General features: G+C 50.3%; 1 protein-coding gene across 2 annotated transcripts; it reads left to right on the top strand.

Annotated features, from left to right (window-relative positions):
* The first annotated feature begins 2724 nt into the window (after positions 1-2724).
* On the top strand, positions 2725-12981 carry T (T, brachyury homolog (mouse)). Of its 2 annotated transcripts, XM_006871174.1 has the most exons (8): positions 2725-3011; positions 3444-3708; positions 4705-4839; positions 6150-6211; positions 6326-6387; positions 8229-8402; positions 8856-8985; positions 12720-12981. In XM_006871174.1, the coding sequence occupies exons 1-8, from the start codon at positions 2806-2808 to the stop codon at positions 12979-12981; spliced, it is 1296 nt and encodes a 431-aa protein (XP_006871236.1). In that variant the 5' UTR covers positions 2725-2805. The 2 variants fall into 2 exon arrangements, with proteins under 2 accessions (XP_006871236.1, XP_006871237.1); XM_006871175.1 differs by lacking the exon at positions 8229-8402 and having other exon boundaries at positions 2739-3011.
* The last annotated feature ends 821 nt before the right edge of the window (positions 12982-13802 follow it).

Below are 13802 nucleotides of genomic sequence, written 5' to 3'. Positions count from 1 at the left end.
AAGCTGGACAGTGAATAAGGAAGACCGTAGAAGAATTGATGCTTTTGAGTTATGGTGTTGGAGGAGACTATTGAAAGTGTCATAGGCTGCCAAAAGAATCAATAGATCCGTTTTGGAAGAAGTTCAGCCAGAGTGCTCCTTGGAGGCCAAGATGGCCAAACTTTATCTCTCATACTTTGGACATATTGCCAGGAGGGACCAGTCACTTGAGGATATCATGTTTGGTAAGGGGGAGGATCAGAGAAAAAGAGGAAGACCCTCAACGAGATGGATTGGCCATGTGGCAGCATCAATGGACTCAAATGTGGCAACAGTAGTGAGGTTGACCCAGGATCAGGCAGTGTTTCGTTCTGCTGTGCACAGGGTTGATGGCACCTAACAACAACAAAAACACGATAGCAACTCTTGGTGGTCTCAGGTGTTTGTACATACATGTTCTACAATATGCACACATGATACAATCAGCAGTTTTCCTTCCACCTTCTCTGGCCCTGCCCCCACCCCCACCCTCCAGTGGCCTTCAGCCAGCTCCGAAGACCCCACTGATACCTGTTCCCAAGGACAAATAGTTGTGCAGCTGAGATGGAGCCCGGGGCTGTTCTCTGGGAACTGAAGGGTTTGTGTGTGCCTTACTTTTCCTGAAAGGTTTCTGAAGTTACTTTGAAGGGAACAGTTGTCTGCCAAGGCCCAATTCAGACTTTGCTCCTCCCATTCTGAGGGGCTCACTTCCCACACAGTTAGGCTTTGGGAGAGAAAACAGCTGGAAGTACCGGAGCCTTCTATCCCCCAAGGAAGCTCTAGGTTATTAACTGGGAATTCTTTATAGCTGGCTGGAGGAAGATTTTGGCTGTAAACTGTCATGCACTACAGCCTTGGTTGGAAAGACTGGGAGAGAATCTAGTGGGGCCAACAGGCGGACAAAGACGCCAGAACCAGGCACCGAGACGAAGAAAAATCAGCAATGAGAGAAATATATAGAGAAATATATGGCCCGTTGCACAAGTTAGGGGCAAAGCCAATCTTTCCAACCTCCCACACTGCCTGCAGTTGCAGGGTTTAGTCAACATTTCTGGAAGCGGGTTCGTTTGACATTTGGGGCGTGACTTCCCGAGAGTAATTTCTTTAGGCTATTGGAAATTGACCATTCTGATCGGTTAGGTACTGTTTCTAGCTGAGGAAATCAGAACCAATGTTTTTTACCTAGCACATCTTCACCAAGCTTTTCCAGGCTAGAGGTAAAGGCGTTCACCAATGCAAACAGCTCCCAGGAAAGGAACACCCTCCCCCGCCCCCCCCCACCCCCCGTCTCGCCCCAACCTTTATTCTAAGCGCAGAGGGTCAGGCGGGTTTTAGGCCCAGATTATCTTTAGACTGTTTTATTCTCTCTGTGTCACAAACATGGAAAGGTGTTCCTGAGTGTCCCAGGAGCAAATGAAGGCCTTTTGGTGCCTTTCTGTAGGAGACATCCCGACCCCAAGACAACAAAATAAACTGAGAAATGCGGGCAAGAATGAGCCTTCAGGAGCTGAGATGCCCAGGGAAGGGGACGGAAAAGGACCCCTGGACGAGTTCTTATCCCCCTCTCCCTCAGGGTGGCCCGGGCGGCAGCTTCCCAGGTGCCAGGCTGAACCTTGGAAACTGGGGACTCAGACCACCATCCCCTCACGCCCCAGAGATCTGGTGCCAAGTCCGATGTTTCCGTTTCTTCCCTAGGGCCTGGGGTGGTGGGCACGCGAAGCTGGATGAGATGCTGCGACCGAACCTACGCTTCTAGGTGGGCCGCAGACTTGGGGGTGCGCTGTCGTCCGAGCGCTGTCTTCCTCCCCCTCCTAGGTCCCGAAGCTAAGAGGAATGTTACTGTTGAAAGGGCCCCCACCCCACGACTTCCTGCCCATTGTCACCTTCCCTTCGCTCGCAGCGCTCGGGTTCTCACCGTCAGGCCATAAACCGCAGCAGACCGGCTGGGCGCGGCAGGGAGGGCCTGCGCCCCAGAGTCGCTCCCCGAGCCCCGAGCCTTCCAGCCTGGCCCCAAACAATCATAGAACACCAGGCGCCCACCAACCCGCTGGGCCGCCTCCCAGAGCGTGCGTTTCCGTCGGGTTCCCCATGGTGGCAGAGGCGCTGCCAGAGTGCCGACGTCGAGGTCGAGTGGCGGCCGGAGTCCGGGGGTCGGGGACCTGCTCCAGGATTTAGGGGTGAGCGCCAAGGGGCTCAGGCCGCGAGAGGTGTGCGGGAACGTGGACCCGACCAGAAAGTCTGGTCTTCATAGGGGTCGCCTAGGTGGCTCGTTGGAGGCGCCCCCAGAGCGGAACCGTTTTTCCGGGCTGTCTCCTTGTAGAGGGCGGGCGGGGCCAGAGAGTTTTAGCGCCCCCTCCTCCTCGCCGGGTCCCTCCGCTTTGATGGAGGTGCAAACATCTGGGGGAGGCGGGGGTGTGGGGGCCGGGCGCGCTGATTTGCATGCCGGCCGCGGGGCGCATTGTCCGCTGCCTCTAGGTCTGATGTGGCCGCGCGCGGCCAATGGGCGGCCGCCCGGCGCTTCAAAGGACAGCGACCCAGCCCCGCGCCCAGCCGCCGCGCTATTTAGGGCGGGGGGCGCCTCAGTTCCTCCTCAGAGACTGGGTCGAGCCCGCCTAGCGGGAGGTCAAGTGGAACCGCTCTCGCCTCACCCTCCCCACTCCCCCATTCCGGGGTCGCCCTGATCCCCCGGAACGCGACGGTCCTCGATTTCTCTTTACAGAGGCGGCCAAGAAGGGGGCGAAGGTGGCTCTGGGGTAGCGTGGCGGGGTTCCGGGGGGCGGCGAGAGGATGGGGTCCCCCGGCGCCGAGGGCTCGGGTAAGAGCCTGCAGTACCGAGTGGACCACCTCCTGAGCGCCGTGGAGAGCGAGCTGCAAGCGGGCAGCGAGAAGGGGGACCCCACGGAGCGCGAGTTGCGCGTGGGCCTGGAAGAAAGTGAGTTGTGGCTGCGTTTCAAGGAACTCACTAACGAGATGATCGTCACCAAGAACGGCAGGTGGGTGCGCGCCGAGCCCAAACCCAGTGGCCCTGGGCCTCCGGGTGGACGCGTGCAGCCAGACCCCGCACCTGGGACACGGGGAAGGCTTCCCTCACGTACTATGCTTTGTAGCCTGGACAAGGTGGGCTTTTTCCTTGTGTCCGTTTGGCAGGACCTTGTGCCTCCTTCGGGAACTTTCTCCGTGGAAGGAACTCGAATCCCTGGGCCCCTATCTCTGAGAAGCTGCGCCCTGGCCTCAGCTTTGGTACCCTTGGGGAACTAGTTGTAACCAGGGCATTGTCCCGAGGCCGAAGCCACTGGACCCTAGGGTCTCCGAGGGCGAGGGGAATTCTACTTCTTATGGAAGTCCCGAAACTAACCGATACCTGTTGGAAGCGCTCGGGTCGGCCTCGGGGCCCGGGGTTCTCCTGCGCTTCCTCTTCTTTCCAGGCGGATGTTCCCGGTGTTGAAGGTGAACGTGTCCGGCCTGGATCCCAACGCCATGTACTCCTTCCTCCTGGACTTTGTGGCAGCGGACAACCACCGCTGGAAGTACGTGAACGGCGAGTGGGTGCCGGGGGGCAAGCCTGAGCCGCAGGCTCCCAGTTGCGTCTACATCCACCCGGACTCCCCCAACTTCGGCGCGCACTGGATGAAGGCGCCGGTGTCCTTCAGCAAAGTCAAACTCACCAACAAGCTCAACGGCGGTGGCCAGGTAGGTGTGGGGAGAGCCACTGGCTGGGTGTCGCACCTTCTACTGCGCAGATGGGCATTCGGCTCCCAGGAACGACCAGATCCAGAGTGGGGACACGGGAGGATGTCTCACCTTGGAAGGTGCTCCAGGGTCTCAGGGGGCAAGCCCTCTGGGGAAGGTGTCGATTCCCACCCTTAGCCACCCTGTATAGGGTTTCCAAAGAGCCCCTGGTGAGCTTAAACAACCTGGCAGTTCAAATGACTTTGCACTCTGACACCAGGACCCAGGGGAATGGGGAAGGTGTTGTTGTTGTTGGTAAGTTCCTTGGAGTCGGTTCGGACTCATAGTGACCCTGCACAGGGTTTCCCAGGCTGTAAATATTTACGGGATCAGAAGGCCTCATCTTTCTTCCGCGGAACCCCTGATAGTTTTGAACTGCCGACCTTCAGGTTAGCAGCCCGATTAATAACCACTACGCGCTACCAGAGCTCCTTCCAGGGAAGGTGTGGGGCACCCTAAATTCTAAGCACATCGCAGTGAGAGAGAGACACAGCTAGCTACCCTTAGGTGGCAGACAGCTCTATCAAAGTTAGCCCTGTACAGCAGTTCCCAGCAGTAAAGTCTGAACAACAACCTTGTAAGTGATTGTTTTGTGAAGAACTCCCTTTAGTTGTTGAGGACTCTTGCTACAACACTGGTGTCCATTTGCAAACAACCCCAGACTTTAAATGTAGCTGTGGAAGCGGTGGTATTGTACTTATTCCTCCAAGTCCCTCTGGTTGTGAGGGGCATTCCTGCGGTTGATGGTGTGTAGCATCTCTCATCCAGTTCCAGATGATTGGGGGAAAGTATCAGGTGTTCTAGAATGCTGGGACGTTCACCTGGGGGAAACCCACTTCCCACAGTGGTGCCTCCCCTTTCCTGCCACCTGGAGGCGGTTCCCCATCTTGATTGCAGGCCTCTGGAGGTTTTGTTATCTCAGAGGTAGGTCCTGACCTGGAGTTCTCTGTCCCTCAGATCATGCTCAACTCCTTACATAAGTACGAGCCTCGGATTCACATCGTCAGGGTTGGGGGTCCCCAGCGCATGATCACCAGCCACTGCTTCCCTGAGACCCAGTTCATAGCTGTGACTGCTTACCAGAATGAGGAGGTGAGAGGGCTGGTCCCCTGGAGGAGGGTGCACCCTGATGCCCTTCCAAGATACTTTACCTTCACTCAGGGGTCAAGTGCCATCCGGTCAGTTCCAATTCATAGCAACCCTGTGTTAGGGTTTCATGGAGCGACTGGTGGGTTTGAATTGCCGATCTTGTGGTTCAAACTGGCCTTGTGGCCCCAGGGTGTACCCTATCGTACCACACCAGTATTCCTCTCTGAAGAGTGGGGTGGTTAAAATAATACATCATTCAAGCATTTTCCATTGTGAGGGCTAGACTCTAGATTGTTCTGTTGTGAAGGGCTTTCCAACTCCTAGCCACCCTCGGTAGGTTTTCCAAGGAGCAGCTGGTGAGGGTGAATTACTGACCTTGCAGTCCAGTGCATTATTCTACAGTGCCACATGAGGACTTTGTAGATTAGTGTTTAAATCTAGGAGAAATGGCTCAATGTTTGAAATAAATGCTTAAAAGTCTGACCAGGTGAAGCTATCAGAAAATTTGGCTTCTCTTGGGAAGAATTTCCCCTACAAGACCAAATTCTAAACCTCCAGGTGAAATGAACTCTCAACTATATAGCTATAGAAAATACTGGTGTTAGATACCGGATACTGGTTTTGTAATCCTAAATCTAAATTTTACCCCAAAGTAGAAAATTTGTTATAAGCCATTTGTGTTAATCACAGACTAGAATGAACAGATCATCATTTTCTATAAAGACCCATCTTATGTTTTAAAGCCACTTTAAATTTCTGTACCTGGACTATCACATTGTAGTTAAGTGTTGTAAATCTCTTCCGACCCATAGCAACCTTGTATAGGGTTTCCGAGGAGCAGCTGGTGGGTTTGAACTACTGGTCTTGTTTGTGGTTCACAGTCTAGTGACGCTCCTAAGTGCCGTGTGTCCCACTAGTTGGCTAAGTGTACTATGGATCCCATTTAGGAAGTTGGCATTTAGAAACTTGAATTATCTGTGTGTACATCTTCCTTAGGAGTGTGGCGCTGTGGCTTAATGCACTGGACTGCAAAGTCAGTTTGAACTGCAAACTCAGCAGTTCAAGCTCACCATCTTCTCCTCAGAAACTCCAAACAGGGTTGTTGTGAGTTGGAACCAACTCAACGGCACATAAAACCACCACCACCATATCTTCATTATAAAGCATTACTCAGACCAAAGTAAGAAAGATGGGCAAAGATGTCTGTGATTCCATATTTAAAGGGGAATACTGAGCCGTCATAATTTTTGGTGCTGTTTAAAATCTTCCCGCTACCGAACGACAGCTAGTCAATGCAATTTCTTGTTTTTCAGATCACAGCTCTTAAAATTAAATACAACCCGTTTGCCAAAGCTTTTCTTGATGCAAAGGAAAGGTGAGGCCATCCTAACTGTGCCCTTGGGACCAAGAAGTAATGTAGAAAGACCGCATTGCTGCAGATATTGGTTCTACATGCTGTCTCTGACCATTCAATGCATTCCTTTGACAGAAGTGATCACAAAAACATGATGGAGGAAACCAGAGACAGCCAACAGGCCGGCTATTCTCAATGTACGGTTTGTTTCTCGCTGCACGAAGGCACTTCATTTCAGCATGAACTTGTTGAGAGCTGCAGGTGGAGAAGGCACAAGTGTCTAGGTGTGGTGGGGGAGCTGGATTATGCTTTGATTGTGCAGGCTCTATGGCTTGGAACTTGTCACAGATCTTGGCCTCAGGCTCTAGTTGGGCTGTGGATGTTTGCCCAACCAGGGAAGAAGGGACGTGGGTTCTTGCTGTGCCCAGAGGCCGCACCCACCTTGGAATCTGGAGACCTCAGTGGGTGCTGAGACTACTCTGGATTGGGCTAGAAAGAGAAAATCTAGCTCATGATCTCGTCGTTGGGATCCTTTCTGGTTTTGTTAGTGTTTTGGGGGGAGATGCTCATGAACAAATGGGGTTCTTGGGATGGTCTGTCAGCGTAGGTTGGGTACAATGGGAAGGGTGGCTCCTAGCCTGAGGAGAATGCGGGTTCAAGTCCTGGGCATCTCAGGAGGCTAAGAGCAAAGCCAGGTAGGTGGACATGGCAGTGCTGAGTTTCAAGTATCAGAATAGAAAAGTTGGCGTTGGTCAATCTAAGGGTTTTGTTGAGTAAGCATTGCTTGTATCTCACCTTTTTAAACAACCCTCTATGCTCAGAATCCACAATAAAAATGGTGCCAGCCTGAACGCAGCTGGACGGCCTTGTTTTTCTGGGCCTTAGCCATTTCTGTTTTTGACACAGGTGCAGTCTGACCACTTTCCTGTCTCTGTTATACTGAGCTTTCCTTGTGACAGGGTTCCACCTTTCACAGGTTCTGACTTCCACAGATTGTACTGTGTATCCTTTTCAGGTCAATTTCTAGGCTAGCGTTTCTAAGCGGCTCCAGGTGCACCCACTTAAGGTAGAAAAGAAACACTGCGAACCATTGAGGGGCCCTGTGGGTCATGGACACATCATACCTAGCCTTAGCTTGTCTGAAGAATTGTCATGCGGAAATGGTGTTTTGGAGGAAGAGGAGGATGGGACCATCTCAGGAGGCGCAGTGTGAGCCACAAAGAATAAGTGTCAGCAGAAAACCAGTTCCCTGCAGTTAGTTAGTTGTAGGCAGGGAGAGGAGGAAGGAACAGCCCCCCACAGACAGTACTGACCCCTGGGGTCAGCTCTGTCTTGTTTACATTCGATGCTTCTTTTAACCCTGCACAGGGTCGCTATGAGTTGGAACCGACTCGATGGTACTTAATTAACAACAAATAGCATTTTATTTTCGTGCTGTGTGTTTAGGGCCTGAAGGCTGGCCTGCCTTGGGGAAGAGTAAGTTATCTAAGGGTTAGGGAATATTCCAATAAAATGGCTTGGGGAGTCCCTGGTTAGTCTTGGGCTGCTAGAATAAAGGTGGAAGGTTTGAGTTCACCTCGATGCACCTCAGAAGAAAGACCTGGTCTTCACCTTCTGATAGACCAGCCATACCCTGTGGGGTGGGCACACTTGTACTCTGGTGCACAGGGTTGCTATGAGTCTGGATTGACTTGGTGGCAAATTGGCTTTTAAGGAAGCAGGTTAGGTCTGATGTGTCCCAGGGTTCCTGTGGACCCCATGCACTGTGGCTGGCTGGGGCCACCAGTGTGTGTTTGGTGGGTCACACACACCCAGCTGGCCTTGGGGTATCAGTGTGGAGTGTGGGGACACACTGGCTCTGCTCTGCCGGGCTAGGACATATGCAGACTGGGTTTAGGCAGTGAGTGAACTGGAATCCTTCACTTCATCAGGGACCAGAGGAAAAGGGTCTCAAGGCCTCAGTCTCCAGTCCCCCCTCTCCTTGAATGTCAGCAGACCCTATGAAAACCAGTCACACAGCTTTCTTTTCTCACAGCAGGGGGGTGGCTTCTCCCTGGAACCAGCACCCTCTGTCCACCGGCCAGCCCACACCCCCAGTTTGGAGGTCCTCTCTCTCTCCCCTCTACCCACGGCTGTGAACGGTACCCTGCCCTGAGGAGCCACCGAGCGTCTCCCTACCCCAGTCCGTACCCACATCATAACAACTCTCCAAGTAAGTCTGGAGGCTGGAGCATGGGTCTGGGAGATGGTGATTTGAGACCCTCCAGAGGGCGCCTGGCAGTGGGCTTCTGAAACTGGGGAGCAGTTCTACTCTGCATGGGCACTGGTGGGTACCTGGGGCACGGAGGGGACGCCTCAGGAGGAGGCCTGTAGGTCCCAGTGCATTGCTGGACCAGCTGCAGGGAGGTCCCGTCACTGGGACTTGTGGTGGTTGGAGAAAACAGCCTGGGTTTACTGGTAATTATGTGTATATATATATATATATACATACATATATGTAGTTTGGGAATAGTCCCGCCTTGGACAGCCCATTAAGCAGGCCAAGTAAGTGGGTTAGGGTTGGGATTTAAGGGCCTACAGCACATTTTGTGGTCAGCGTTAGGTCCATTGGCTTCTCTTGCAAGACCCTATCCAGTCACTGAGCTCCACGTTCTCACACCCTTAGCATACTCCGACAGTCCATCTGCGTGCTTACCGATGCTGCAGTCCCATGACAACTGGTCCAGCCTCGGGATACCTACCCATACCAGCATGCTTCCCATGAGCCACAACTCGGGTCCCTCGACTGCGTCCAGGTAGAGCCATCCAGATCTTTCGGGGGGACACCTGCCATTTTCAGTCACCCTGGTCCTCTGTTGTATGTGTTAGCTGTGGGTGACAAATCCAGGGCCATGAATGATGAGAGTGGTTTCTGGGAGGACGATAGCTCCTTGCTCCCAGCATCCTCCTGGTGGACCGACCGGACTGGAACCAGGGCCCCCGGTCTGGCTCTGCCACTCCCTTCCACCTCTACATCGCCGAGTCTTATTTTTAGGTAAAAAGGGGGCAGTAAGGAAGCCAAGTCTGTCTTTCTCTAGGGCTTTTGGGGGTCAGTAACTGTCAAGAAAGTTTTCAGAACATTCTTTACAAGATGCTGTTAAATTGATTGGCTTTTCTGTGAACATAGAACCAAAAACCCTGAATTCAGTCATTGCTGTTGTTGTGAAGAGCTGTTGAGTCGGTTCTGATTCACAGTGACCCCCACATTGTATTTCCAATGTTGTACCCTTTGCGGGAGCAGAAAGCCTCATCTTTCTCTACAGAGCGGCTGGTGCGCTTGAACCGCTGACCTTGTGGTTCACAGGCCAGCACTTAATGTTCAGAGCCACTGTTCTCCCTGAACTAAGTAACCAGTATACTATAGATGGGACAGAGTTGACCCCTCCCTGCTCCCTGGGATTTCTGAGACTTCAAATCTTTTATGGAAGCAATTTTGTCTTTCTCTCATGGAGTGGCTGGTGGGTCTGAACCGCAGACCCTGAGGTGAGCAACCCAATGATTCAACACTGATGTGTAAAGTGTGTTATTTCTGATTGCATCTAGTAAGAGAAGAATGGTTTGGTAGATGTATTTACCTGTCTTCGTAGGAGCAGTAGCATAAAGACTGAACTATTAGCACAGTATGAAAAGTTTTCCAGTGAGAAAATGGCCCAAAGACACTAAATGTTTAGCCCACGTTGTTCATAGGGGACAGCCTATAGTCGGGGGTTCCGACTGTCTGAGTTCTCTATTGCTGCTATCATGGAGCAATGGCTTGAACAGAAATGTATTCTCTGACAGTTGAAGAGGCTGTGAGGTGCCTTCGAGTCTGTTCTGACTCATAGTGACCCTATGCTGAACAGAATGAAACCCTGTCTGGTCCTCCACCAGCCTCACCATCGTCCTTACCCCGGAACCTATTTACTGCTGCCACTGTGTTACTTCATCTCTTTGGGGGGCTTCCTCTTTTAAACCGACCCTCCACTTTACCAAGCATGAAGTTCTTCTCCTAAAAACATACCTGAAGTACGGGAGACAGTATCTTGCCATCCTGGCATTCTAGCTGTACAACACAGATTTAGTTTGTTCCTCAGGCAGTCCGTGGTACCGCCAACACCGTAATTCAAATGCATCGATTCTTCTAGTGTCTTCTGTATTCATTGTTCAACTTTCACATGCATGTGAGGCTTTTGAACATACCATGGTTTAGGTCAGACACGCCTTAGTCCTCAAACTGACATTTTTGCGCTTGGACATTTTTGCAGATTTGCTTTAATGCAATAACACTGTTTTATTTCTTGACTTCTGCTTCCATGGGCATTGATAGTGGTTCCAAACAATTGAAATATTTGACAACTTCAATCAATTGGTCCAGTAGTGAGGATTTTCTTTACATTGAGGTGATTTTATTAGTTTGGTGGTTGGTGGTGTGCTGAGGAGTCGAAGGTTTCTGAGGCTGTAAATGTTTATGGGAGCCGAAAGCCTCATTGTTCTCCCGCGAAACTGCAGGTGGTTTCGAAATGCTGACCTCGAGGTTAGCAGCCTGCTTCATAACCACTACGCTAGGAGTTTAGAAGTCCAAATTCAGAGTGCCGGTTTTGAAGGAAGGTTCTTGTCACCTTTTAGCATTCTTAGGTGAGACCTCCATGTGCCTTGGTATCAGTCTTTCCCTGGATAACCATAGGACTGCTACCACAAAATCAGCAGTTCAAATCCACCAAACGCTATGCAGGGTTGCTATGAGTCTTTCCTGATGGCATATCCAACGTACATGAAATTAATGTCTTGCTATTTTTACTTCTAACAGTCTTAGCTTTGCTTCTTCCAAGACAAAAATTTTCTTTATTCTTCTGGCAGGCAATGTTGTCTCTTCACCAACACCACATTTTTTCTGTCTTCCTGAGTTGGTTATTGTCTAGCTCTACCACGTATATGTGGCTATTACAAATATCGTAACCTGTGTCAGGTTTAGATCTCAAGGTTACACCATTGTTTATTTTGACACTTTAAAGAAGTCTTTTGCAGCAGATTTACTCAATGTATATGTTGTTTGATATCTTGACTGCTGTTTCCATGGGTGTTGATCCAAGTAAAATGAAATCCTTGACAATTTACCATATTCTCCAGTAATGGCTTATTACTGGTCCAGTTGGGAGCAGTTTTGTTTTCTTTATGTTGAGGAGTAATCCATACTGAAGGCTGTGTTCTTTGATCTTCATCAGTTAGTACTTCAAGTCTTTGCTCTCACTCATCTGCACGTCACATGTAGTTAATGAGTCTTCCTCCAATCGTGATGTCACATTCTTCTTAGATTATGTGCTCAAAATACAGATTGAACAAGTATGATGAAAGGATTAAGATCCAGGTGCACACTTTCTTCGATTTTAAACTATGCAGTGTTCATCTGTTCTGTTTGAAAGACTGCCTCTTGGTGTATGTATATAACTCGTTATGATCCACACGGCTGAATGCCTTTTTGCAATCAACAAGACACAGGTTAACTACCTTTCTGTGTAAATACTTTAAAGAAGGATATCCTTTTCTCCATGTCCTCTTCTGGACCTGACTTGAATTACTGTAACTTCTCTCTTGATATTTGGCTTTTTGAATCATCCATCATTAGCAAAGTTTTGCTTACATGTGACAGTAAGGATCTTGTTAAACAATGTCTGTATTCCATTGAGGTCACCTTTCTTTGGTCCAGAGCACAATGAAACTTTTCCTGTCTGTTGGCCAGGTAGCTGTCTTCCAGTTTCTTGGAATAGAAGAGTGCTTTCAGCGTTGTATCCATTTGCAGGTAGTTTTGAACTGTTGACCTTGAGGTTAATAGCCCAACTCGTAACCACTATGCTACCAGAGCTCCTTTGCTGTTGAGTACCATCTGGTTAATTTGGATTCTAGGAGCCCCATTAGCCATAGGATAGAGCTCTTCTCTTGCAGAGCTGCTTGTTGGTTCGGGCACCAACTGCTCAATTGGCAGCTAAGCACTTAACTGTTGGTCTCCTAGGGTCTCTGTGCATGTTTCAGACTGGAGGATTCAATGAGCACCAGTAGCTGTCTTTTCTTTATAGACGGGACTTGCTGATATGCTGAGACCTTGTCCATTGCTCCCTATAGGCTTCCTACCCTTGGGGGTTCTCATGCAGGACAGTGTGCAGGGGAAGAGACGCCAGGAGAGGGCAGGTCTCAAAGGAAAGGTCTTTGGGGGATTTGGTGTTTCAGGAAGATGTGTTGTCTTGATATTGTAGCTAAAAAATTAGATGCTTCAGCCTATCCTGGGACATTTTGATTGGGATACATCTCTGGGAATTTGTGTCCTGGACTTTTTTTGTGGGGACACTGAGGGTTCTGCTGGGAACTGTGAACAGGAACATAATTGAGCTCTTGGGCTCTTTTCTAGATGGAAAAGACAATGATACTGTTACACTCCACGACAGATGTGCTTACAAGGTCACTATGGGCTCATCCCCTCCCACACCCAGCCCAACTCACCTGTGTATCTTCTTTGCAGCCAGTACCCCAACCTGTGGTCTGTGAGCAACGGCGCCATCACCCCAGGCTCCCAGACGCCGGCGATGGCCAATGGGCTGGGGCCCCAGTTCTTCCGGGGTTCCCCTACTCACTATACACCCCTCACCCACACTGCCTCAGCGCCCTCCTCAGGGTATGAAGGAGGGGCCACGGCCACAGACATTCCAGACAGCCAATATGACGCCGCAGCCCAAGCCCGCCTGGTGGCTTCCTGGACTCCAGTCTCCCCACCCTCCATGTGAAGCTTTCTCAAAGACGCACTGACTTTATTCCTGTGCTAACGGGCATGCTGGCCCGGTTGGTACACTGGGTGTCCATGGCAGTCTCATCAAAGGAAGAAATCCAAGTCTTGATAACCTCCTTGGAAAGTAAGAGTAATACATGTTCTGCTATTTATAAACTAAAAAGCAACAACCAAGCCACCCTCTCTCTTCCCCTCCTCTGAAGCTGGGTGTAGGGTCTGTTTGTTGTTAAGTGCTGTGAGATGGTTCTGACTCAGCGACCCTGCATAAAGTTTCCAAGGAGCAGCTGGTAAGTTTGAACCGCTGACCTTTGGGTTCAAACCAATCTTGCTATCTCACAGAGCCACACCAGGTCTTATCCTAAGCAGCCTCGGTGTGCTTAAGTATGAAAACTGCAGTTGGCCAGCTTCACCATTATTCATATACAAAAATTATTTGCCAGGGTTCTGAAACACCTGTTTCTCACCCAGTTTATAGATGGCTCTAGATTACCTGGATTTCCAGGCCCCAGGGATTCAACTTCTGCCATGGCTCGTGGTAGTTGAACTGCGAAGGATAGAATTTATACATAGTTGAGAGGCAGATTTCAGTTGAAATGGAAACTGGACAGCCCTGCCCACTAGAACTTGTCTCTTTTGAGCATTTGTAGTTAATCTTTGTCTGTTACACCTACCACTGTATGTTCTACTGAAGACAATCAGCAGAAAGCATTTTCTGCGCAATAAAGGCAATATACAACATGTGTCTCATCTTGTGATTATTCAAACGCCTCCTGTTTCAGCTTTTGCAGTTTGGTTATAGCTGAAGGTGAAGCTGCCCCC

The sequence above is a fragment of the Chrysochloris asiatica genome, unplaced genomic scaffold, assembly GCF_000296735.1.
Source record: "Chrysochloris asiatica unplaced genomic scaffold, ChrAsi1.0 scaffold00162, whole genome shotgun sequence".
In the NCBI taxonomy this organism is placed as follows: Eukaryota; Metazoa; Chordata; class Mammalia; order Afrosoricida; family Chrysochloridae; genus Chrysochloris; species Chrysochloris asiatica.
This window is presented reverse-complemented; position numbering and strand designations above follow the sequence as displayed.